The sequence below is a fragment of the Mesoplodon mirus genome (genome assembly GCF_964341445.2).
Source record: "Mesoplodon mirus genome assembly, chromosome: 15".
Taxonomy (NCBI): Eukaryota; Metazoa; Chordata; class Mammalia; order Artiodactyla; family Ziphiidae; genus Mesoplodon; species Mesoplodon mirus.
In genome coordinates, this window is record NC_138991.1 from 31,971,013 (window position 1) to 31,998,534 (window position 27,522).

Here is a 27,522-nt window from a genome sequence, read left to right on the forward strand (position 1 = left end):
GGATGACATTCTACCCGTGGAACGTTACCTTCACCAGGTGAGAAGGAAGCTGTGGTCCGATAAACCCGGATGCTGCCTGTGTGTTGCTGACAACCCGCTGGCTGATCACCGGTTGGGGAGAGGACTGGCCAGGGCTATGGGCGGAATGAGTAAGTTCACCTCCATTTTTCACATCGTGGGACCTGGGGACAGAGAGTGACAGTGCTCAAGGTGATATGGGACATCTCCCCAGAAGAGATTCATGTACACCCCACCCTCAGGTAACAGGTGACACGATGCGCAGAGCTACACGCAGGGTCCCCATCCAGTCCAGGCCAACGCCGGGTGCTCAGATCGGGAGATGATAACAGGGTCACTGGGCAAACGGTATTTTGAACTGTGTATTCTGAGGATGCCACTATCTGAAAGCTACTGTTCTTTACTTTTTAATTTTTTGAAAGCTATTTTTCTTTTCTTTTTTATTTCTATTTTTCTAATTATAAATACATACCATTGTAGAAAAATCTGTAATATCCTGAAAAGTTAGAAACAAACAAAAACACTGTGCTTCCCCTCACTGCTTCGAGGCGTCTACTATTCAGATTTAGTGGATTTTCCTCCAGGCTTTAGCCTATACTGAGTTCTTCAGTATCAGTGTGTACAACTTCAAACTGCTTTTCCTCCATATATGGAGCACTCTCTCATATCATTTTAAAAAGCTTTATAAAAATCACTTTTAACAGCTGCATTGTATTTCATCATATGGATATGCTACAATTTACATGATCTTCTGTCATTGATGGAAATTTCATGATGTTCTTAATTTCCAGCTACTACAAATGAATACACTGGAGCACACATCAGATTGCTCCAAGGCCCTACATTTCCAGAAATGGAATTAGCGAGTCAGAATATGCAGCAGCAGCAGGGGTGCTGGTGCTGGCCCAGGCTGGCCCAGGGAGGTGGCTGGCTGCCTGTGCTCAGTGGTTGAGAGGTGATCACACCCAGGTACTCAAAGAGTCCCCTTCTCCAGGCCTCCGCTCACTGCCTCCCAGGCCCCCGGCCCACCCGGTTTGCCACCAGCAGCAGCAGCCCACCCTCTGAGACTACGGCCTTCCCCTTCTTCTGCACGTTTCTTTATTAACCTGCCGAAGAGCTGGGAGCTAAAGCAAACTCATGATCCGCACTGAACACCACCACCGAGATGCTGCTTAAACAGACAATACTCAATTTAAATATGTTGATGAGAGGAAGAGAGATGACATAACAGAAAAGATGAAAATTTGCTTTCCTGACAATACCTGATATAAAAGAGAACATAAGCTTGTTGACTGAGTACCGATCTAATATCACTGATAGATACGATGGAGTCATTCATTTGGTACCAGAAGCCATTGCTAGCCTGCAAAACAGCCAATAAAAGAGATATTAGATACAATTAGGTAAATAGGGAACACCAATCCAGAGACGTAAGAAAAATGGGCTTTCATATTTTAACCGTAAAAGCCCCACCTTTCCTCCCAAAAATGCCAGGGCTATCTTACAGTGTATTGTAAAAATAGCTACTAGCAAAATCCACAGAGCTTACTTTTATGTAGCAGAAGTAATGTCCAGCATGGCAATTAAAACCAGTGTGTACCAGTACTGCATACAAATCATAAATGATCGGTTCTCCGTTTGGCTGAGACATATATGGTCGAATGTCAAGATATTCAGGATATTTCACATCCTACAAAGGAATGGAAAGAGGAAAAAGGAACGTCATTTCTGAAGGTGCAGGTCATCCCATGTGCACGGGCACAGGAGACCCCAGAGCACTGCACCCTATGTTCTGGCAGAAAACCAGCACACTGAACCTCGTTTCAAAAGACAGAATCAACCTGGAGCACACCTGAACCTAAGTGTGTTTAATGCAATCCCACTGTATTCTTTATTTCCTTTAAACAAATAAGGATCCACAGTAAGTGAATTCTCCAAATCCATCAAAGGAGACAGTAACAATCACAACTCTGGATTTGAGAGTCCAGACAGTCTTTTTTTTTTTTTTTTTTTTGCGGTACACGGGCCTCTCACTGTTGTGGCCTCTCCCGTTGCGGAGCACAGGCTCCGGACACGCAGGCTCAGCGGCCATGGCTCACGGGCCCAGCCGCTCCGTGGCATGTGGCATCTTCCCGGACCGGGGCATGAACCCATGTCCCCTGCATCGGCAGGTGGACTCTCAACCACTGCACCACCAGGGAAGCCCCCAGACAGTCTTATTTTTATTTTCAACAATTCAGGAACAGATTTCTTTTGCATGTTACTGGATTTCTGACCACTTTCAATCTCCAGAAAGTGGGAAGAAAATGGGAAAATTCAGTACACTACCAGTCAGAAAACAAATGAATAAACAAAATAAGCTCTGATGAAAGAATGGCAAGATCTGACTGGGAACCCTCTTTGGATTCAAATGACACAAGCTCACTCCCTGTAGCCACTCGTCACCTGCACTGACTATGAAGCCCAAATGAAGATAATTTATCTTCAGAAAGTCTAGCCAGATAAAGGATATAGAAAAACACACACACACTCATAAACACACATACCAAACTACTAGCTCAATTCTTTGACTTTTTTTCTACTACCAAGTGCTGGAAGAACTTAGAAAATCAGATAATAAAACTGTTCAATTTAGTTGCTGACACTTAAGCCTTGAAAGGCTCAGCATAAACGGTTATTAATAATATTATCTACATACCTTAGCAATTTTTCCACCAGTAAAATTTGCAAAACGTTTCAGAGAAAGTGTAAGAACGTTAGAAGATCTGTGTATAGTGAACCTCTTCGAAGCTGGAACCATCTTTTTACACCTTGGAAAAAAACAGAAACAGATGTTTAAGAAGATTAACATGGGTTTTTCTTCATCTTTCCCTTGTTATTCCTCTGAAACATTCTAAATTAAGTTTCCAAAAGAAGGCTATGAGATGAGAAATACCACCCTTTTCAACCAACAGTGAAAATATTAAAATTTAAAGTACGGGGGAAACTGCTTAATTAGCATGAAAGAAAAAGGACAGTTCTGAAATGTCAGGTATGACAGGTCACTGATATTTTCATAATTAGATTAATATAAGTTTCTCTCAATGGAAAACAAACTGAAAAACTCGCTGGTATAATACTGTGAAAACTAAGCCCAGATACCCCACAAAATGAACCCAGGCACACCTCATGTTAATTATTACCCTTTGCAGATATTCCATTTTTCACAAATTGAAGGTCAGTGGCAACCCTGCATGGAGCAAGTCTACTGGCACCGTTTTTCCAAAAGCATTTGCTTCCTTCGTGTCCCTGTGTCACATTTCGGTAATTCTCGAAATATTTCAAGCTTTTTCATTATTATTATATTTGTTATGGTGACCTGTGATCAGTGATTTTTTTTTTTTTTTTTTTTTGCGGTACACAGGCCTCTCACTGTTGTGGCCTCTCCCGTTGCGGAGCACAGGCTCCGGACACGCAGGCTCAGCAGCCATGGCTCACGGGCCCAGCTGCTCCGCGGCATGTGGGATCTTCCCGGACCGGGGCACGAACCCGTGTCCCCTGCATCGGCAGGTGGACTCGCAACCACTGCGCCACCAGGGAAGCCTGATCAGTGATCTTTGATGTTCCTATTCTAGTTATTTTGGCATATTTTAACAGTATTTTTAAGTGAAGGTCTGTACATTGTTTTTTAGACATAATGTTATTGCACACTTAAGACTACAGTATAGCATAGACATCACTTTTCTATGCACTGGGAAACGAAAAAATTCATGTGATTCACTTTATTGTAAGATTTGCTTTATTGTGGTGGTCTGGAACCAAACCCGCGATATCCCTGAAGTCTGCCTATATTCAATAACAACGCTTAGCTGTATTACCTGACTTAAAATGAAAATCTACTTAAAACATATGAAACAGAGCTTTCTTAAAATAGGCTCTCTTGGGACTTCCCTGGTGGTCCAGTGGTAAAGAATCCGCCTTACAATGCAGGGGACGCGGGTTCGATCCCTGGCCAGGGAACTAAGATCCCACATGCCGCAGGGCAACTAAGCCCGTGCGCCACAACTACTGAGCTCGCACGTCTCAACTAGAAAGCCCGCGTGCCACAAACTACAGAGTCCATACACTCTGGAACCTGCACGCCACAACTACGGAGCCCACGTGCCCTGGAGCCTGTGTGCCACAGCTAGAGAAAACCCACACGCCACAACTAGAGAGAAGCCTGTGAGCCGCAATGAAAGATCCTGCATGCCACAACTAAGACCCAACACAGCCAAAAATAAATTAAATAAATAAATAATGAATAAATCTTGAAAGAAAGAAAGAAGGAAAACAAGGGAGGAAGGGAGGAAAGAAAGAAGGAAAGAAAGAAGGGAGGAAGGAAGGGAGGGAGGAAGGAAGGGAGGGAGGAAGGAAGGGAGGAAGGGAGGGAGGGAGGAAGGAAGGAAGGAAGGAAAGAAGGAAGGAAGGAAGGAAGAAAGACACTGCCCCCCTTTAAAAAAAAAATAGGCTCTTTTGACTCGATGGGGAAACATTAAAGAATAACTTAAATTCGAGGTTTCTAGCAGATACTGCCCCTAATCCTGGGAGACAGCCAGCAGTTAAGAGAGACCCTGAACTGCTCTGGGAGAAAGTCACTCCCCACCCACCCCAACCCTTTCACACAGGGGAGTCCATGTAAGTGCTGCTCTGACACACACGCCGCCACAGCCAAGCTTCACACGCAGCAGCGCTAGCCTGTGGTGAGTGGATGACCTTACCTCTCCATTCCCACCCACCTCCCCAGGAGCGAGGCCCCATCTCCCATTCTTCAGTGCACTTCTCTGAAGAGTGTAAACACGGAGACACAGCGTGCCCTGGCCCTTGGGGAAGAGTGACCCAGAGTCTTCCCTGACGGTAACGGGAATCTAGCCCTGGGTTACGCAGACACACCGAACCCTTTCAAACCAAGCCTCCCCGCCCCCCCATGCGGCCTCCAGCATCACCCATCATACTTGCTGCACTTGTACGAGTTTTCTCCATCGAGCTGTTCCGGCTTCACAAACTGCTCCAATGCCTTGTTAACGCTCTGAGCAGCCTGGGAACAGAGCAGCACCAACACCACATTACCACTCATTGCCGCTTGTTAGGAAAAAGAAAAAAGACGACTCGAAAGTATAAAAGCAAATGTGAATTTTTATGTAAAAAGAAAATCTTCTTTCATTATGATGTTCAGTTTTATATTAATACATGTACCCAACAAGCTATTTCCCCTCCCATTAAAAAAAAGAGCAGATTAACGTCAGCAAAAATATGTGAAGAGGTTGCTTGCTGCAGCATTATTTAAAATAGTATAAAACTGGAAACAAATGAAGTATCTACCAGCAAGGAATCAGGCATGTACATTGGCTGAAGCACAACACACAGAAGACCCAAGCAAAATGCAATGAAGATAGGAAGTGGCCAAACAGACTGAAGGTATAAACTCATTTTTATAAACAGTAAACGAATACTCTGGAAGCAGTTTATATCAAACTGTTAACAAGAGTACATCCTGAGGGACAGGATCCCACGCGTCTCTGCAATGTTTTTTTTTTTTTTTGCGGTACGCGGGCCTCTCACCGTTGTGGCCTCTCCCATTGCGGAGCACAGGCTCCGGGCGCGCAGGCTCAGCGGCCATGGCTCACAGGCCCAGCCGCTCGCGGCATGTGGGATCCTCCCGGACCGGGGCACGAACCCGCGTCCCCTGCATCGGCAGGCGGACTCTCAACCACTGCGCCACCAGGGAAGCCCAATGTTTCTCATTTTTATCATTAGTATGTATTACACTTGTAATCAGAAAAACAAAAGCTTAAGACAACAAAAAAATAGGAGTTTAGAAAATGCAAGAAGCAAAACAGTATCTAAAGAATAACAACCACCTAAATTTGGCTAATATAGGCATCAGAATCTGGTTTTATTAAGATTAAGTCAAAGGGTAATAAAATTATTAAACGTTTTAAGTTTTTTATGATGCCTAATACAAAGCTTAAATAATCTCCTCTAAATAAAGTCCTAGCATATTAAATTTTTCAATTTATATTCTCTAACAAGTGTAGTCTAAATTATAAGTGAACTATAAATACATAAAGTATGACTGACTTTTTTTAACTTCACCACCACAACAACTATCAAACTTACCTTTATCTCCAATGTTATATCGAGATATGGATCAAAAGTATCTGACACACCTTTGCAATTTAAACATTTGACTGAAATAAAAAGAAAACGCAAAGGATAATCAGTATAATCAGTATAGTATAAGTATAGTAAAGTATAATCAGTATGGCAATACCAACTACTGAAATGACAGAACATATAAATACTATCACAAAATAAAAAACACAAGGTACTTTTTTCTTCTATCACATTGGGCAAACAATTTTACTACTACACAGTGAGAGGCACGAATGTGATGCATGTTCACCGCTGGCTGGAGTGTAAACTGGCATCAGCTCTTGGAAGAGCGACATGGCAGAGTCAAAGTTTAAAATAAACACACCCTTTGATAAGGAGATTCTAACAAATTATCCTGTGTATGTACACTTTTACATGGACGTAAAGGCATGTGTATACAAGGATGTTCAATGAAGCACTGATGGTAACAACAACAAAAATTAGAAACAATCTAAAAATTCCCTGATAGGGAACTAAAATAAATGGAATACTGCTGCGACTGTGAAAGACTCTGTTAGACCTATATGTGCTGAAATGTAAAAAGGTTTCCAATGTGAAAAGAAGCCAGTCTGCTCATGCACAGGAAACTATTGGAAGGATAACCACAAACTGGACAGGGGCTGCCTTTGAGGATGGGGGATGGGAGTCTGGGCTGGAAGGGAGATACACTTGCCATTATTAACCCTATCCTTTGCATTTTTTAAACCACATACTGTATCACACTTATCAAACTTTAAACAGAGTTTACCTCTAGATCTTAGGTATCCTCCAAATATCTGACAAACCAGTGTGGTAGCCTGGGTGTGTCTGTCTAATCTGAAAAAGTCAAACAGTAAAATGAGAGAAGAGTTCTACAAAAATGACAGAGGCTATAACCAGATTTTAAAAGCATGTACATCTATAAAAGAATGAGAATTCAAACAGCAGAGCTGCACAGTATGTGTGACAGCCAGAGAATAGCCTTGCCTCATCAGAACACAGTGAGGGTTTGGGGTGAGGCAGGAAAAGAGGTAGCATGGTATTAAGAAGGGACTTCAAAATTAAGTCAGGAATCTGGCCCTGAAGCAAGTAGTAAGAGGAAGTCACCCTAAAGCAGGACTGTGACACCGAGTGTGAGGACTTGCCAGTGAAGGCAGGGAACACAGAGCATTTCCCCCTGTTCTGCAGCCTACTGTCATCCAGACAAGGAAAGCCTGGCCAAGGCAGTGCTGGTGGCAGTGGGAAGGGAATGGGAGACTTGCTGGGTGTGTTGAGGCAATAGCAAGTGGGTTAGGACTTGTTATCTAATTGTTTCTCCAATCTTCCTCTTGAGCCCACATTTAGATTTTAAAGAAGAAACTGCAGAAACTGGTAACTGACCAGAGTGAGAAAGACACAGGGAACAAATACAGATTTCAAAGCCTAGACATCAACTCAGAAAACGTTGGCACACAAGAAAGGAGAAGTGGTTAGTTTTGACCTGCAGAGGGATGATGATACTCAGAAATTAAATGATGTCAAGACCAATATTCATGTCCTGACATCTGTTATTAAATCCAAATTATTATAGTAAGCACACCTTTTAAAATTTCAACCATTTGAAAATAATGCCAATCACCTGAGGAAGAGGCAGCGCAAAGTCAAAAGTTGAGGCCAAAAGAGAGCTCTGCACACCCATCGTAAAAGGCTAGACTGAGTTCTGGTGAGCCAGCGAGGTGGGCAGGGGGTGGGAATGGGGGTTTACCGATGCTGTGTTGTACTCACTTGTTGCTGCCATTCAAGCATGCTTTTTGCATAGCATCAACAGTGTGCTGAAGGAATTCATGGGCATCTTCTTGGCTTCCAAAGCGGAAGTGCCTAGCTATGCCTATAAAGTTCGAGTAAAGACAAAGCTTTATCATCACGTGACAGGCCAGGCTGTACTCCCCCCAAAGTTACATCTTATGTCAATACGTTGGTTAGAAAATACCCGATAATTATTTTATGAGGAAACAGCATTAATAAGCTCCCCTGAGAAGAGCTAGGACAGGCCCTTTAGACCATTAAAAGTCCACATGGGCTAGAGTTTCTGAGAGCCCAGAGACTCTATGTCTTCAGCAATAAAATGATACCTGAGTAAATTCAACCTTGGCTTCACTGTTTCAAAATTTTGTCCCAAATGTTATGTCAGTGCACACATCTTAAATCTGGCCCTAGATCTCCCTGAGAGAATCCATGTAAAACATAAACGTGTGAACCTATCTAAATTCTATCCCAATAACCTAGAGAACATACTATATTCTCCACTGAGTATCATCTTGGTCCTATTTCTAATTGACTAAACAGCCGCAAGACAAAATTACGTAATAATGAAAAACAACACAAAAGTATAAACAATATACATAGAATTTTAATGTGTATGAATATATATAAATATATATTAACTTGAATCATATGAAATTGCCAATATTCTACCAGTTCTGACCTACAAAAATGACAATTTCATTATTCAACCATATATGTTTGGAGTTAGCAGGCGGTGTATGTTCATGGATGTATGTATATACACACAGTGACATTCTCTTAAAGACTAAGTTTAAAAATATTAGACATGCCTGCCATATGTGTGTGTGTGTGTGTGTGTGTGTGTGTGTGTGTGTGTAATATATACACGTAATTAAACAAACAAAATCACCCCTGGCTAAAATTGTGCCAGGATCCTACAATGTTTAAAAAATTTTTGCATTGTCTAATCTGGCCTGTTAATAGTACCAAGGGCCAATATAATACCTCTTTATCTTCAGCAGCTTTTTAGGCAAAAAGATTATAAATTGTCAGTGTGTAATTATCCACCCCTATAATTACCCAGCTAGATACCAGATTAAGAGTTAGGTTTTTGTTTTATTTGCAAGCATTTTTTATTCCAGCTCAGCTAATTAAGATGATGTAAAAGCTTACTGCAAAAAACATACAGAAAGTACATACATAAAAATATTTCATGCGACCTATCAGGATCATTACAATTCAAGAGGAAATTTTAAAGTCATTTAAAAATTGTATAGAAAAACTGAAATCTATCCACAAATTTGCTAAGTTATGAGTATAAAATTTTCTTTAAAAGTATAATTAACTTTATTTTGATAATTCCCATCAGCTATGTATAGTGTAATACTCATTCACTGAATTAAAACTAATTGAAAACTAAAGAAACCTGTGGGACAATATTAGAGTTAGTATTAGCATAGAAATCCAAATATCTGAGAAAAACACTGTAAAACTTATCAATGATTTTATTAATAAATTGAATTTTAAAAAATTTTTAATGTGTTTATATATTAAACTGAATACCACCTTCTTTACTATATTGTCATCTTTTACTTTAGGTTTCAAAATGTGTTTATATAGTAAATAGTTTACTAAAAACCTGTTATTCATTAAGTACATATACATATACAATAAACTGTTTGTTGTAATACACAAGGAGCTCATCATTTACCAGTTAGACCATTAAGACCAATTAGCTAACAAATACTAATATAAACTACTATAGAGGATACTTACGCCGCATCTCATTAATGACAAACATCGGTTTAATAACATCCCCAGGATTACTGAGCGCCTGGGTAATATGAGCTTGCATTGTACACATCATACAAAATCCTTCTGCATGACCTGAAAGATAACAGATGATAATCCTCCAAATTAGCAAAATATGACTCTATATATACATCAAGGGGTATTATAAATAACGGGCACACTCCTGAAATAAGAATAACAGTTACAGGACTTCCCTGGTGGCGCAGTGGTTAAGACTCCACACTCCCAATACAGGGGGCCTGGGTTTGATCCCTGGTCAGGGAACTAGATCCCACCTGCATGCCGCAACTAAGAGTTCGCATGTCACAACTAAGAGGTCGCATGCCACAACTAAGGAGCCCGCTGGCCGCAACTAAGGAGCCCTCAATCCTCAACTAAAGAGCCTTCAAGCTGCAACTAAGGAGCTGGCAAGCTGCAACTAAGACCCAGCGCAACCAAATAAATAAATATTAAAAAAAAAGAATAACAGTTACTATGTGTCATGTATTGAGCTATATACTTTTATTCATTTTCATTTAATTCTCCAACAAACCTAAGTGATAAGTATATACTGGCTCTACTTTACAAGAAAGGAAAATAAGGCTCAGAGAGTTAAAAATTTGCCCAAAGTCAAATAGTTATTAAGGGGCAGACACATAATTGGACTCAAATCATACCCTTCTAATTTCAAAGCTGGTGCTCTTAACTATTGTCTATACTGAAAAAATAAGATTTTTTTTTCTTATACTACCATTTGTCTCAAACAGTAAAGGAATGTCTCCTGTACAAGGGGTTCAAAATCTCTGTAAGTATTCTGACTTTCTTGGCCACATACAGTGGTCTCTGTTGCATTTTTTTTAACAACTTTTAAAAAAAATGAAAACCACTCTTAGCTCATGACTAAACGGTGCTCCTGCCATCTTGTGGGTAGAGCCCACAAATGCTGCTCAACATCCTACAATAAACACAGGACAGCCCCTACAATAAAGAATTACCTGGTCCTAAATGTCAATTACACCGAAGTCAAGAAACTGCCTAAAACTAAAGGCTGCTCAGACCTGCCTAACAAAGCTTTAAAAGCCTCAAGAGGTCCAGACTATTTCCTTTTTTAAAATTTTATTTATTTATTTTATTTTTACTTATTTTTGGCTATGTCGGGTGTTTGCTGCTGCACACGGGCTTTCACTAGTTGTGGCGAACCGGGGCTACTCTTCATTGCAGTGTACAGGCTTCTCATTGCGGTGGCTTCTCTTGTTGCAGAGCATGGGCTCCAGATGTGTGGGTTTCAGTAGTTGTGGCTCACAGGCTCTAGAGCGCAGGCTCAGTAGCTGTGGCTCATGGGCTTAGTTGCTCCGCAGCATGTGGGATCTTCCCAGACCAGGGCTTGAACCCGTGTCCCCTGCATTGGCAGGCAGATTCTTAACCACTGCGCCACCAGGGAAGCCCTCATTTTAAAAAAAAAAAAAAATGTATTTATTTATTAGGCTGAGTTGAGTCTTCGTTACTGCGCGTGGGCTTTCTCTAGTTGCGGCGAGTGGGGACTGCTCTTTTTTGCAGTGCACGGGCTTCTCATTGTGGTGGCTTCTCTTGTTGTGGAGCACAAGCTCTAGGAACGCGGGCTTCAGTAGTTGCAACATGTGGGCTCAGTAGTTGTGGCTCGCAGGCTCTAGAGCGCAGGCCCAGTAGTTGTGGCGCACAGGCTTAGTTGTTCTATGGCATGTGGGATCTTCCTGGACCAGGGTTCAAACCCATGTCCCCTGCATTGGCAGGTGGATTCTTAACCACTGCACCACCAGGAAAGTTCTAGACTATTTCCCATTAACATAACTGTGCCCCAGAATAAAGCTCAAAAATATTTATAGGAGTAAAAAGAAAATCCAGTACGCAACAACATAAAATTCTAATTGAAGAGTACAACTGAGTTATATACTCAAAGATGAGGCACGGAAAGATCAGAAATGACCAATAACAAGGAGCAAATAAACAGAAACAGACCTGAAAATAACACAGATATAAGACTCAAAAATAAGGACATTAAAAAAGACATTTTTTAAATATATATATAATTTCTATGCTCGAGGTAGAAAAAAGAGCATGTTAAGGAGAGATATGGAAATAGAGCCAAATCTACTTTACAGAGGAAAAGTAGAATCTCTGAGATGAAAAACACACCAGGTGAAATTAATAACAGATTAGAAACAAAAGAAAAGATTAGTGAACTTGAAGACTTAGCAACAGAAGTTATCTGTAATGAAACACACACACACAAACCTAAAAAAAAAAAAAAAAACCTCTCAAAATAACAACAAAAATTAAGCATATCAGTGACCTGTGGGACTACGTCCAGTTGTCCCTAATGTACATGTAATTGGAGTCTGAAGGTGAAGAGACAGAACAAATATTTTAAGAAATAATGATTGTATACAAAGGGACAGCACAAGGAAGTTTTTTTAGAGTGACGAAACAGTTGTGTATTCTGACTGAGATGGTGGTTTATATGAACCTATACCTGTATTAAAATTCGTAAAACTGACCCCCCAAAAATTAATAGGACTGTACACTAAAGAAATTAACTTTATGTTAATTATAACAATAGAAGTTTTTTTAAATGACTGAAAGGTATACAAATCTGAAACAGTAAATTTACAGATCTAACAACCTCAACAAACCCCAAACAAAAGACTACTTAAAACAGTGATAAAAAGAAAAATTTTAAAGCAGTTAGAAATAAAACATTATGTATATAGGAACAAAGGTAAAACTGACAACAGACGTCTTGTCAGAAACAATGCAAGACAGAAGACAGTGGAGTAACATCTGTCAAGTATTAAAAGAAAACTGTCAACAGAGAATTCCATACCCCATGAAAACATCTTTCAAAACCAAAGATGAGACCTTCCACTTCTTGGAAGATGGATTAGTGGTACTTTTCCCTACTCCTCCCACTAAGTACAACAAAAAATCCTGGACATTGTATATGAAGCAAACATAAGCTGTGAAAGACAAGCTAGCAATTTCAGAACCCAAGGAATGACATGGCAGTGAGTTCCCTGGGATTTCTTTCTGCTTCATATATTCCAGGACTTGGAGCTGAAGAAGCCACCGACCTGGAAACACCAACAAATGGAGGGAACAAAGCCACAATGAAAGCCTGCTATCTCTAGCCAAAGGACCAGGAAAGGGGCAGCCTAGCAAGGCAGAAAACTTACAAAAACTGCTTTACCCTAGTCAAACACACAGAAAAACTGTGGTGCCACACCTACCCATGGCCAAGTGAGGAGCCTAGTCTTCCACTTATATCCCAACCTACCCACTGGGGTAGTGTTAGAAAAGGTAAATTAGGAATGGGAACTTTCATCCATGCTGAGTGATAACAAACCACACCCCCGTCCCACAATGTCAGTGAAGATCAAATGAAGAGCCTGGATTTCCACCCACAAACTCAGTAATAAAGAAGCATCCCTCCTTATTATGCTAAGTTAAATAAATCAAACAGAGAAAGACAAATGCTGTATGATAACACTTACACGTGAAATCTAAAAAATACAACAAACTAGTGAATATAACAAAAAAGTAACAGATTCACAGATGCAGAGAACAAGTTGGTGGTTATCAGTGGGGATAGAGAAGGGGGAGGGGCATGACAGGAGTAGGGGATTAAGAAGCACAAACTATTATGTATAAAATAAGCTACAAGGATATAGTATACAACACAGGGAATTATAGCCAGTATTTTATAATAATCATAAATGAAGCATAACCTTTAAAAATTGTGAATCACTATACTGTACACCTGTAACATATCATATTGTAAATCAATTATACCTCGAGAGAGAGAGAGCAAGAAAAAGAAAGAAAGGAAAAAAGAAAGAGAAAAGAAAGAAAGAAGCAACCCTCGAACTCCCCAGTGGGTAGCGTCAGAATCAGGACTTTCACTATCACCCAGTGGTAAAAAGCCACTGCTGTGTCAGTGGACATCATGTGGGGAGAAGAAACTCCTACCCCCACCCAGGAAGAACATGGAGCCCCAAACCCAACCCTGGGTGTCAACAGACTGCGTGGGGAACGTGGACTTCTATCTCCACCTAATATTTCTTCCTTTGCCAGAATGGTGTCAGAGAAAGCCAGCTAAAACACATATTAGATAAGATCCAATACCTTATAACATAACACAAAAATGTCCAGGTTTCAACTGAACATCACTCATCATACTAAGAACCAAGAATTTCTCACTCAGTGAAAAAAGACAATGAATGAATAGATGCCAACACTAAGATAGGAGGTAAGTTAGAATTACCTAACAGAAGTTTTAAAGCAGCCATGATAAAAATGCCTCAACAGGTAGTTATGAACATACTAGAAACAAATAAAACAATATAGAAAAACTCAACAAATAGAAGATATAAAGAACCAAATGGAAATTTTAGAAATGAAAAACACAGTAACTGAAGTAAGCAGCTCAGTGGATAAGCTAAGTAGAAGAATGGAACTGACAGAGGAAAGAATCAGTAAACATGAACACAGAACAACAGAAATTACCTACTCTGAACAATACAGAAAGATCAGACTGGGAAAGAAAAATGAACAGAGCCTCAGGGACCTTTAGGACTTTAACAAAATATCTAACACATGCTATCAGAATCCCAGAAGGAGAGGAGAGAGAAGGCTGGGTTGAAAGTATTATAAGAAATTAAGGCTGAAATTTTCCCAAATTTGGCAAAAGATATGATTCTATAGATTCAGGAAGCACAGCAAACATCAAACAGGAAAAAGAACAAAGATATTTATGCCAAGACACATCACAATTAAACTTATGAAAACTAAAGACATCGAAAAAATCTTGGAAGTAGTGAAAAAAAAAAACAACACCTTACCTATAAGAGAAAAACTATTTGAATGGCAATGGATTTCACATCAAAAACTATGGAAGACAAAGGAAGTAGCAGAATAATTTTCAACTGCTGAAAGAAAAGGACTGTCAACCTGGAATCCTATACCCAGTGAAAATGTCCTTCAGGAATCAAGGTGAAATTAAGACATTCTCAGATGAAGCAAAACAAGGAGAATTTGTTGCCAGTAGACTTACCCTAAAAGAATGACTTAAGGAAGTTCTCTAAACAAAAAGGAAGTAATTTTTTTAAAAAAGGAACCCTGGAACATCAAGAAGGAAGAAGAAAACATGGTAATCAAAAATACAGACAAATACAATAGGCTTTCCTTCTCTTGAGTTTTCTAAATTATGTGAAAGTTGAAATAAAAATCATAACACTGTCTGATGTGGTTCCAAATGTATGTGAGGAAATATTTAATTACATGATAACTTTTCCCTTCTACACTTCCCTTGAATTGGTTTCTACACTTCCCTTGAATTGGTAAAATAACAACATCAGTAGACTGTGAAAAGTTATGTATAAATAATGCAAACCTAGAGCAACCTCTAAAAACACTGTATAAAGAGATACACTCAAAAACATTAAAAAAAAACAAATTTTTAAATATTCAAATAACCCACAGGAAGGCAGAGATAAGAAAACAGAAATGAAAAACAGAACAGAAAACAAAAACAAAATGACAAACTTAAGTCGTAATATATCAACAACCACCTTAAATATCAATAAACATTACACCAATTAAAAGACTTAAATTAACAAAGCAGCTTTAAAAACATGATTCAACTATATGCTGCCTATAAGAAACTCACTTCAAATGTAATGATACAAGCAGGCTGAAAGAAAAATGATGGAAAAACATATGTCATGCAAACATTAACCCAAAGAAAGCAGGAATGGTTATATTAGTAGCAGATAAAGTAGACTTCAGAGCAAAGAAAACTACCAGAGAAAGTGAGATTATATAAAGGATCAGTCCATCAAAAAGACAAAGCAATCTCAAATGTGTTTGTACCAAACAACAAAGCTGCAAAATACATGAATTGAACTCTGATAGGACTGAAAACAGACATAGAGAAATCCACAACTAGAGTTGGAAACCTCAACATCCTTCTGTCAACAATTGATTGAACAATTAAACAGAAAATCAGCAAGGATACAGAAGAAGTCAACAACACCAACAGCCAATGAGATCTGATCAACATTTATAGAACACTCCACCCAACAACACATTTGTTTCAAGTGCTCACAGCACATATACCAAAATAGACTATATCCTGGGCCACAAACAAACCTCAAAAAATAAGACAACTGAAATCATAATAAGTGTGTTCTCTGACCACAATGGAAAATACCAGAAATCAGTGAGAGAGAGATAACAAGAAAGTCTATAAATACCTGGAAACTAAGTAGCACACTTCTAAATAACCCATGGGTCAAAGGGTAAGTCTCAAGGGAAACTAAAAAATATACTGAACTGAATGAAAATAAAAAGACAATATATCAAAAGTTTGGAGACACAGGGACTTCCCTGGTGGTGCAGCAGTTAAGACTCCGCCTGCCAATGCAGGGGACATGGGTTTGAGCCCTGGTCCGGGAAGATCCCACATGCTGTGGAACAACTAAGCCTGTGTGCCACAACTACTGAGCTTGCGCTCTAGAGCCCACGAGCCACAACTACTGAGCCTGCATGCTACAACTACTGAAGCCCATGTGCCTAGAGCCTGTGATCTGCAAAAAACACAAGCCACTGCGCAATGAGAAGTCCGCACACCACAACAAAGAGTAGCCCCCACTCACCACAACTAGAGAAAGCCCGTGTGCAGCAACGAAGAACCAACACAGCCATAAATAAATAACTAAATTAATTAATTAAAAAAAAGTTTTGGGACACAGCTAAAGCAGTGTTGAAAGGGAAATTTACAGTAATACCAATATCAGAAGCAAAAACAAGGATATCAACCCTGAAGACATCAAAAGGATAACAAGGGAATACTATAAATAACTTCACACACATAAATTTGACAACTTTGGAAAAATGGACCAATTCCTCAAAAGAAGTGAACTACTACAACCCACCCAATATAAAATAATTGGAATAGCGCTATACTTATTAAGGGAATTAAATTTTCAATTTTAAAACTCCCAGAAAAGAAATCTCCAGGCCAAGATAGTTTCACTGATGGATTCTACACTAAATAAGAATTTACATCAATTCTACACAATCTCTTCCGAAAAACAGGAGTTAACATATCCCAAATTCATTTTATAAAGCTAGTATTACCCTGATAGCAAAACCAAACAAAGGTGGTACAAAAACAGAAGATTACAGACCGACATATCTCATGAACACATGTAAAAATCCTTAACAAAAATTCAGCAAAATATAAAAATAAACATCATGACCAAACGGAGTTTATTCCAGAGATACAAAGATGACTCAGTATTGGAAAATCTACCAGTATAATCCACTATATTAATAAGCTGAAGAAGAAATTCACATGATCATATCAATTTGACACAGAAAAACCTACTGACAAAAATCAACACTCATTCAAGATAAAAAGCGGGAATCAGTAAAACAGAAAAACAAGAGGAAAAAAAAAAGAAAGAAAGAAATAGAGGGGAACTTCCTTGACTTGATAAAAAGGATATACCAAAAACCTACAGCTAACATCAAACTGAATGCTTTTCCCCTAAGATCAGAAATGAGACAAGGATGTCAGCTCTGATCACTCTTATTCAACATATTGCTAGAAGTTCTAGCCAGTGAAATAAGGCAAGAAAAGGGAATAAAGGATACACATCAGTAAGGAGTAAGTAAAAATGTCCCTATCTGCATATGACATGATTCTCTACGTAGAAAAATACAAGGACTCCCAAAAGAAAAAAAAAGCCTAGAAATATTAAGTGAAGTCAGTAAGGTCAATATACAAAAATCAAATGTACTTTTATATACCAGCAATAAAAATGTGAACACCAAAATTAAAAATATAATGATGCTTATAATTCCTCAAAAAATAAAAGGATTAGGTGTATATCTCACAAAACAAACATGTTGATAACTACACAACACTGATGAAACAAAGTAAAGAAGATCTAAGTAAATGCAGAGACATACCACATCCACAGACTGGAAATGTCAGCATAGTAAAGACATCAATTCTCCCCAAACTGAGATACAGGTTTAACAAAATTTCTATCAAAATCCCAAAAATATTTTTTGTACATATAGACAAGATTATTCTGTAATTTATATGGAAAGACAAAGGAACCAGAATAGAAAAAAACAATTTTGAAAAAGAATAAGTGGATGGACTCACTCTACCTGATATCAAGATTTATTATATAGCTACAATAACAAAGACCAACCATGTTGTGGGACAGTTACACACCTTAACAGAACAGAATAGGGGACCCAGAGATAGACCCACACAAATACACCCGAGTGATTTTTTACAAAAGTGCAAAAGCAATTAATGAAGGAAAGACAGCCTTTGAAACAAATGGTGCTAGAGCAACTGGACATCCAGACAGAAAAACTAAACCTCACGCTATACAAAAATTAACGTAAAATGGATCACATACCTAAATGTAAAACTATAAAACTCGTAGGAAAAAAAAATAGGAGAAAATCTTTAGGATCAAGGGCTATGCAAAGAGATCTTATACTTGACAGCAAAAGCACAATCCATAAAAGGAAAAAGTGGACTTCACCAAAATTTAAAACTTTTGCTCTGTGAAAGACCCTGTTAAGGGGATGAAAAGACAAGCTTCAAACTGGCAGGAAATGTTGGAAATACACATCCGAAAAAGACCTAATATCTAGAATATATAAAGAACAAAACAACAATATAAAAACAAAGAACACAATAGAAAATGAACAAAAGACACAAAGAGATATTTTCCAAAGGGGATATATACAGATGGTAAATAAACACATGGAGAGAAGTTCAAGACCTTTAGGCATTAGGGAAATGCAAATTAAAACTACAATGAGATATCATTATACTCATCATTACCGTATGGCTAAAATGAAAAATAGTGAAACACCAAATGCTGGCAACAATGCAGAGCAACTGGAACTCAATACACTGCTGGTGGAAATGTAAACTGGTCAGCCACTCTGGAAAACTATTTGGCAGTTTCTTACAAAACTAAACATGCAACTACCTTATGACCCAGCAACTGTAGTTCTGGGCATTTATTCCAGAGAAATAAAGACTTGTGTTCACACACATGCTCTACACACTAATGTTTACAGCAGCTCTATTCATAATATCCAGAAACTGGAAACAACCCAGATGTCCTTTAATGGATGAGTGGTTAAACAAACTGTGGTCCATCCATACCATGGAATACTAATCAGCAATAAAAAGGAACAAATTATTAATATACACAACAAAGTGAATGAATATCCAGAGACTTATGCTGAGTGAAAAAGCCAATCCCTACTATATAATTCAATATATGTAACATTCTTGAAATGACAAAATAATAGAAGTGATAACTAGTAGTTGCCAGGGATTAAGGAGGAGGTGGGGGCACGAGGGAAGTGGGCTTGGCTATAAAAGGGAAACATGATCCTTAGTGATGGAAACGTTCTGTACCTTGACTGTATCAAAATCAATATCCTGGCTGTGAGACTGAACTACAGTGTCACCACTGGGGGAAACTGGGTAAGGGTACATAGCATGCCTCTGTGTGATTTCTTACAACTGCAAGTAAATCTAAAATTACCTCAAAATAAAGTTTAGCTTCAAAAAAGGCAAAATAAAGATATTCCAGACCAAGAATAAAAAACAAACAAATAAATAAAACAAAAAACAGAGTTTGGGGGCTTCCCTGTTGGCGCAGTGGTTAAGAATCCACCTGCCAACGCAGGGGACACAGGTTCGATCCCTGGTACAGGAAGATCCCACATGCTGTGGAGCAACTAAGCCCGGGCGCCACAACTACTGAGCCTGCACTCTAGAGCCCATGAGCCACAACTACTGAGCCTGCGTGCCACAACTACTGAAGCCCACACACCTAGAGCCCGTGCTCCGTAACAAGAGAGGCCACCACAATGAGAAGCCTGTGCACCACAAGGAAGAGTAGCCCCTGCTCGCCGCAACTAAAGCCCGCACCCAGCAATGAAGACCCGACGCAGCCAAAAATAAATAAATAAATAAATTTATTTTAAAAACCAACCAAACAAACAAACAAAAAAACAGTTTGTCACCAGCAAGAAAAGTTAAGGGAATTCCTCCAGGCATATGAAAAAATACCAGATGGATGTCTGGATCTACACAAAGGCATTAAAAGCAGTGGAAATGATAAAAGAGTAAGTAAATATAAAAGACTGGTAAAGAAACCTTAACAAACTACTTAAAATAAAACTTTTAAATTTTATTTAAAGCAAAATAATACAATATATTATGTGGATACAAATTAAGTAAAAATAAAATGTTTGACAACAATAGCACAAATGTCTAGAGAGAGACCATGAAAGTATATTGTCACAAAGTCCTTATACTACACAAGAAATGGAATAGTATCTCAATGTAAGCTATGGTAAGTTAAAAATGTATGCTAAACCCTAAAGCAACCACTAAAAAGAGAAACCAAAGTTAGAGAAAATATGCCAATAAAGGAGAAGAAATATAAAATTACTCATTCCAAAAGAAGGCAGAAAACAATGAAAAAGGGAACAAAGAATACGGGACAATTAGAAAACAAATAGCAAGATGGTAAATGTAAAACCAATCATATCAATACTCTCATTAAATATAAATGATTTATATTTTAAAAGGCAGAGACTGTAAGACTGGATTAAAAAACAAGAACAAATTATAGGCTGTTTACAAGAAATCCACTTTAAATATAAACACAAATAGGTTAAAAGTTAAAAGATGGAAAAAGATATACCATGCTAACATTAATAAGAAAACTGGAGTGGCTCTATTTCAGACAAAACAGATTTCAGAGTAAAGCATATTATTTGGGATAAAGAGGGTCATTTCATAAGTTATAAATAGGTCAGCTCACCAAGAGGTCATAATAACCTTAAGTGACAGAGTTTCACAGTACATGAAGCAAAACTGATAGAACAGAATGAAGAAACAAATTCAAAAATTTATTTTATTTCAACACACCTCTCTCAAAATTCGATAGAACAAGTAGACAGAAAAGCAGTAAAAGGACATAAAAGACAACCTCAACAACATTATCAAGTAACTAAACATAATCAGCATTTATAGAAACTCCAACCAACACAGCAGAATACACATCCTTATTAAGTACACGTGGAATATTTAACAAGCCAGACCACGTTCTGGTGCATAAAACAAGTCTCAAGTTTCAAAGGATTCAAACAATAAAAGTATCTTCTCTGACCACAATGGAATTAAAGTAGTAACAGGACAATTTCCGAAAACTCCCCAATCATCTCGCAACTAAAAACATGCCTCTAAATAATCATAAGGTAACTGTATTAAAAAAACTACTAGAATTAAGGAGCTTAGCAAAGTTGTAGGATACAAGATCAATAAACAAAGTTCAACTGCGTTTCTATATTCTAGCAATGAACAACCAAAAATCGAAATTCAAAAACTAATACCATTTACAATAGCTTTCAAAAATATGAAATGCTTAGGGATAAATCAGATTAAAAAATGTACAAATTGTACTTGTATACTGAAAACTATGCAACACAGCTAAGAAAAACTGAAGATAACCTAAATAAATACCTAGTTTGTGGGTCAGAAAAGGATACTGTTTGGATGTCATTCGTTCCAAACTGATTTACAGATTCAACACAATCCTAATCAAAATCTCAGGAAGCTTTTTTGTAGAAATTGACAAACTGATTTCAAAATTAATTTGGAAATGCAAAGGACCAAGAATGGCCAAAACAACTTTGAAAAAGGAGAACAAAGTTGGAAAAGTTACCTGACTTCCAAACTTTTAAATATATAGTAACAAGGCACTGTGTTATGGTGTCAAGACAGATAGTGGATCAGTGTAACAAAACAGAGTCCAGAAATAGATCCATATGTATATGAGCAATTGATTTTTTTTTTTTTTTTTGGTTTTTCTTCTTGCGGCACGCGGGCCTCTCACTGCTGCGCCTCTCCCGTTGCGGAGCACAGGCTCCGGACGCGCAGGCCCAGCGGTCATGGCTCACAGGCCCAGCCGCTCCGCAGCACGTGGGAGCCTCCCGGACCGGGGCACGAACCTGCGTCCCCTGCATCGGCAGGTGGACCCCCAACCACTGCGCCACCAGGGAAGCCCAGATCAATTGATTTTTGACAAAGGTACAAAAATAATTCAGTAGAGAAAGGGCTATGTTTTGAACAAATAGTGCTGGAACAACTGGATATCCATATTGAAAAACATGAACTTTAATCCATTCTTCACACCACAAATAAAAATTAACTCAAAATGTATCACTGACCTAAATATAAAAACTAAAAGTACAAAACTGCTAAAAAGTAAAGGGAAAAGCTTTGCAACCTCTGGTTAGGCAGATTTCTTAAATACAACACCTAAAGCACAGATGATAAAAATGGAAAAATAATGAAGCAGTATTCTTCAAAACTAAAAACATGCTCTTTGAAAGACAGTGTGAGGAGACTATTTTCTCCAGATTGGGAAACATTTGCAAATTACATATCTGATAAAGGGCTTCTATCCAGAATACATAAAGAACTCTCAAAACTCAACGATAAGAAAACTACCCAATTTTAAATCAGGCAAAAGATATGAGCAGGCGCTTGAGCAAAGCAAACACACAGATGGCAAAGAACCATATGGAGAGATGTTCAACATCCTTATTCATTATGGAAATGCAAATTAAAACCACAGTAACATACTATTATACTACACACCTATTAGAGTGGCTAAAATTGGAAAGACTGACCACGCCAAGTATTAGGGGAGATAGGGAGCAAATGGAAGTTTCATTCACTGCTGGTGGGAATGTAAAATATCACAATCCCTTTGGGAGACAGTTTGGAAGTAACTTAAAGTGAAGCACACACATACTATAGGACCAAGCCATTCCTCTCCTAGATATTTACCCACAAGAAATGAAAACATGTCCTTACAAAGACTTCAAGGTAGCTTAATTTGTTGTTTTGTTTTGTTTTGTTTTTTGGCTGTGTTGGGTCTCCATTGCTGCGTGCAGGCTTTCTCTCGTTGCGGCGAGCGGGGGCTACTCGTCGTTGCGGTGCACGGGCTTCTCATTGTGGTGGCTTCTCTTGTTGCGGAGCACTAGGCACGCGGGCTTCAGCAGTTGCAGCACGTGGGCTCAGTAGTTGTGGCTCATGGACTCTAGAGCGCAGACTCAGTAGTTGTGACGCACAGGCTTAGCTGTTCCGTGGCATGTGGGATCTTCCCAGACCAGGGATTGAACCGGTGTCCCCTGCATTGGCAGGTGGATTCTTAACCACTGTGCCACCAGGGAAGTCCTCATAGTAGCTTAATTTGTGATGGCCCAAAATGGGAAATCACCCAAATGTCCATCAATAGGTGAATGGAGAATCAAACTGTCGTACATCTATCCATACAATGGAATACCACTCAGCAATAAAAATTAACTATTGATACATGCAACAACATAGAATAATGCTGAAATAATCGTGCTGAGTGAAAGAAGCCAGGCAATATAAAAATATATACTGTGTAATTCCACATATAAGACATTCTAGAAAATACAAACTAATCTGTAGCAAACAGAAAGCATATCAGTGGTTGCCTGGGGTGGAGGGGATGAGGGACAGGAAAGGGTGGGAGGGACTGATTTCAAAGGAGCACTGAGACTCTTTAGAGGGGTGATGAATATGTCCATATGTAGACTGTGGTGATCGTTTCACAGGTATACACAAATGTCAAAATGCATCAAATTGTGTATTTTAAACGTGCAATTTATTGTTTATCAACAACACCTCAATAAAGCTGAGAAAACAGAGAGAAAGAGAAAACTACCAATGGCCTATAAAAGACAGGCACCTTTGGGGCTTCCTTGGTGGTGCAGTGGTTGAGAGTCCGCCTGCCAATGCAGGGGATACGGGTTCGTGCCCGGGTCCGGGAAGATCCCACATGCCACGGAGCGGCTGGGCCCGTGACCCATGGCCACTGAGCCTGTGCGTCCGGAGCCTGTGCTCCGCAACGTGAGAGGCCACGGAGGTGAGAGGCCCGCGTACCGCAAAAAAAAAAAAAAAAAAAGACAGACACCTAATTCTGGACACCCCGAGCATCTGCATTTTCGTCTCCATCCTCTCTCTCTCTGTCCAGGTGCCAGTGCTGGGTTTTCATCCACATCCTACTTTCATTAAGTGCAAAAGTGATAAGAAAGCTGTCTGTGGGGAATGAATTATGGACTTAAAAAGGAAGAAAATGAGGGCAAACAGAATCTTCCTTCTGTAATTTGAAGCCCTGGCATAAGAAACACCTCTTGATGGTGAGATTCTAGGTGATTTTCTTTCGGTTACCTTAAAATTTTCTGTACTTTCCAAATTCTTTAAAACCATTATTTTGCTCTTTGGGGGAATAAAGTTTTAAAAGAGTGGGTCTAAATTCTCCATTAAGTAAAAAACTATTCGGGAATTCCCTGGTGGTCCAGTGGTTAGGACACGGCACCTTCACTGCCGAGGGCCCAGGTTCAATCCCCGGTCGGGGGACTTCCCTGGTGGTCCAGTGGCTAAGGCTCCACGCTGCCAATGCAGGGGGCCCCATTTGATCCCGGGTCAGGGAACTAGATCCCACATGCATGCTGCAACTAAGAGTTCGCATGCTACAACTTAAGATCCCTCATGCCACAACTAAAGAACCCGCACGCCGCAATGAAGATCAAAGATCCCGCGTGCTGCAACGAAGACCCGGCACAGCCAAATCAATCAATCAATCAATCAATCAATCCCTGGTGGGGGAACTTAGATCCCACAAGCCGCAAAAAAAAAACAAAAAAGTAAAGAGCTATGCAAAAATAAACCAAGGGGCTTTTTTTTTCACCCTAATAATGAAGGACTAGCACCCTAACATACACACACACACATTAATGTAGATCAAAGAAGAGGGAGATTTCACTTCTAAGGGTGAAGAGTATGTACAATACTATATGCAGAAGGTCAAGACCTCAAAAAACGGGTATGTTCTAAATTCTGAATTTCACTAGTTGACCATGGAGTTGGCTCTCACCTAATTAAAGACATAACGTGTGTTAACTAACTTCCTGCCCTCTGGGTTGAAAACCGAGCTCTCACACACTAAAGGGAAAGTCCTGCATGAATTTCCAGGAGGTGAGGACCAGTGACAAGAGGCTCCTCTCCGCTAATGCTTAAAGCCTGTAAATGAATCAAGCGTTCAACAAAGGATGGATGCCAGGAGAAGTGGGATTCTTAGCCCTGCTTGTCCCAAGCTGTTGGCAGTAGACATTTATGTCACATTTTTTAGCAAGTGTAGAAAGCCAGCAGGGGCTCCAGAAATGCCAAATGCTGATAAAATATGTTTCTTTTTAAATAATTCTACAGGTCAAATTATGTGCAAAATGTTTTTTATGCAACCTGAATGTAAATCTTTAAGAGTCTTCCTCCATGATTTCTAAAAGAAGAAACCAACTCCTTAGTGATGATCAAATTCTTGGCTTAAATCTTCACTTTCATTTCAGAGAAAAAAAATGAAAGTAGGTTAGCATACCATAACACTACACACATAACACAATAGAGAACACTTACATGTCTTGGAGTGTTCGTGTGATAGCATGTAGTTGGCAAGAGGTGGCGTGTAAGTTAAACACTGCAGCGCTGCGTTGGCAAAACAGGTATTGCCCAAATTCTGGAGCCCAGCTCCTACTCTATGAGTTTGCTGCCACTTAAGACAAATCTTCTCAGATGGGAAAAGAATTTTTTGTGGAGGAGCAATGCCATCACCTAGGGCTAGGAAAATAAACAAATATTTAAAAAGAAAGCTTTGTATACTTCCGAAGCTGAATAACTAGCAACACATCAAACCTGAATCTGATCAAGATTCTTATGACCAGCTAACCAGAAATACAGGGGAGAAAGGGACATTTCAAAAGAAAGAGCCCAGAATGTGGGAAACTCTATGATTTGGTTTCTTTGATAAACAAATTGCAAGGACAAAAAAAGGTGGGGGGGGAGCAGCATTTAACAGATTAAAAAAAACTTAAAAGATATTCACCAAATGCAAAGCATAGACCTTGTTTGGAGGTTGATTTCAACAGCCAACTGTTAAAAAAAAATTATACAACTACCAGGGAAATCTGTACATTGACTGGACTTTTAATATAAAAAGCTTTTAATTTTCAGACATGAATTCTTTAAATATACACACTGAACTATTTATAGATGGAGTATAAAGTCCTGGATTTGCTTTAAAATGATGGGGAGTGGGGAGAGGAGTAAGTGGGTGGAGGTATAATTGGCCAGGAGCTGATAAACATCAAAGCTGGCTGAGGGGCACGTGAGACTTCATTATAATTATTCTCTCTTCTGCACCTACTTAAAATTTTTCATTAAAATAGTTTTAAAAATAAATAAACTACATCACAATAAAAGTGCAGGAAAGTTGATTCCCTGTAATATGTGCTACGGATGCTCATATTCTGTACCCCCACCAGCACGTCATCCTCACCATCATCTCACCTACTCAGTCCCCACTAGCTGTCGGATACTTTCAATTCTAAAGGTTGGTAGTGATGTCATCCCAAATTTACCAGCAGGGAAACAGGCTGTTAGGCATCACTATACATACTCATAAGTATAGTCTACAGGGTCTAAAAATTTCTTATCTATTTTTAAAACTTAGAAACAGATTGCTAATGATACTCCGGTGAGGCTCAAAAACAATTTATTTAGGAAAGGTCAAAAATCATCCACAGCAAGACTGTGTTTTCAAAAGTTTGGCAGTTCCTCAGTACTACCAAAGACTGAGATGCCCAATAGATGGTTCTCTATTTTAATAGCAATATTGAGTGTTGAAGCATGCAAAAAGGCAGGCTTCAGCTTCCTGAAGAAGGGAGAGCAAAATCAGCAAAGGAGAAATGGATGTTCAAAGAGCGTGACAAGGGCCCCCAAAAGAGCCAGGTGGGGTGATACAAACTAAATCTTAAGGAAGAGAGAAGAGCCCCAGCAAGGTGACAGGAGGCTGGAGTCTGTGAGAGGATGTCCTGTGGGAATGCCCTGCTTATAAAGGTCTTTAAACCTCTCTGTATAACATTCAGTTACGTTGTTTGATTTGTGATGTAAATGTCCCCTCACCCAAAACACCTTCAGCAAATCATACCACCCACCTCCACATCACAATATCACACGCACTAGGAAGACTCAAAACAACATGAGAGCCAAATTATTCTAAACCAAACAACGTTCTGAGTGGGAACTAATCTCTTAAGGTTTCAAAGCTTCCAAATCCGAAAGTCTCAGGAGTACCAACTAAAGTGTCAGTGTCTTAGTTATCAGGATGGGTTTTAACAAATAAACCACATTAACCTGGCTTTATACATAATGTAACATTTACATGATCTGCTCGCTTTCAAAGAGCTTTATTTCTACAGATGACTCTAACTGGCAAAAACTAAACAAACAAAAACAAAGTTGGGTGGAGCTCATTTGTCAAAAGGCAACCATTTTTAAAAACATCTTAGGGGCTTCCCTGGTGGCGCAGTGGTTGAGAGTCCGCCTGCCGATGCAGGGGACACGGGTTTGTGCCCCGGTCTGGGAGGATCCCACATGCCGCCGAGCGGCTGGGCCCGTGAGCCATGGCCGCTGGGCCTGCACGTCCAGAGCCTGTGCTCCGCAACGGGAGAGGCCACAACAGTGAGAGGCCCACGTACCGCAAAAAAAAAAAAAAAAAAAAAAAAATCTTTAAATTTTTAAAAAGTAGACATTTACTTAGGGCACTA

General features: G+C 39.3%; 1 protein-coding gene across 3 annotated transcripts in view; it reads right to left on the reverse strand.

Annotated features, from left to right (window-relative positions):
• USP42 (ubiquitin specific peptidase 42) overlaps nucleotides 1-27,522 on the reverse strand; it is a 43,030-nt gene that overhangs the window by 10,703 nt on the left and 4,805 nt on the right. For all 3 annotated transcript variants that reach the window (XR_014291519.1, XR_014291520.1, XM_082600363.1), the window contains exons 3-12: nucleotides 25,334-25,534; nucleotides 9,712-9,822; nucleotides 7,936-8,038; nucleotides 6,941-7,008; nucleotides 6,157-6,227; nucleotides 4,992-5,074; nucleotides 2,717-2,828; nucleotides 1,568-1,708; nucleotides 1,281-1,381; nucleotides 29-182 (exon numbers count right to left, since the gene is read on the reverse strand). Coding sequence is in view for 1 of the 3 variants with exons in the window: in XM_082600363.1 (XP_082456489.1) it covers nucleotides 29-182; nucleotides 1,281-1,381; nucleotides 1,568-1,708; nucleotides 2,717-2,828; nucleotides 4,992-5,074; nucleotides 6,157-6,227; nucleotides 6,941-7,008; nucleotides 7,936-8,038; nucleotides 9,712-9,822; nucleotides 25,334-25,534 (1,145 nt within the window). In the remaining 2 variants the exon portion in view is untranslated. The remainder of the gene's footprint in view (nucleotides 1-28; nucleotides 183-1,280; nucleotides 1,382-1,567; nucleotides 1,709-2,716; nucleotides 2,829-4,991; nucleotides 5,075-6,156; nucleotides 6,228-6,940; nucleotides 7,009-7,935; nucleotides 8,039-9,711; nucleotides 9,823-25,333; nucleotides 25,535-27,522) is intronic.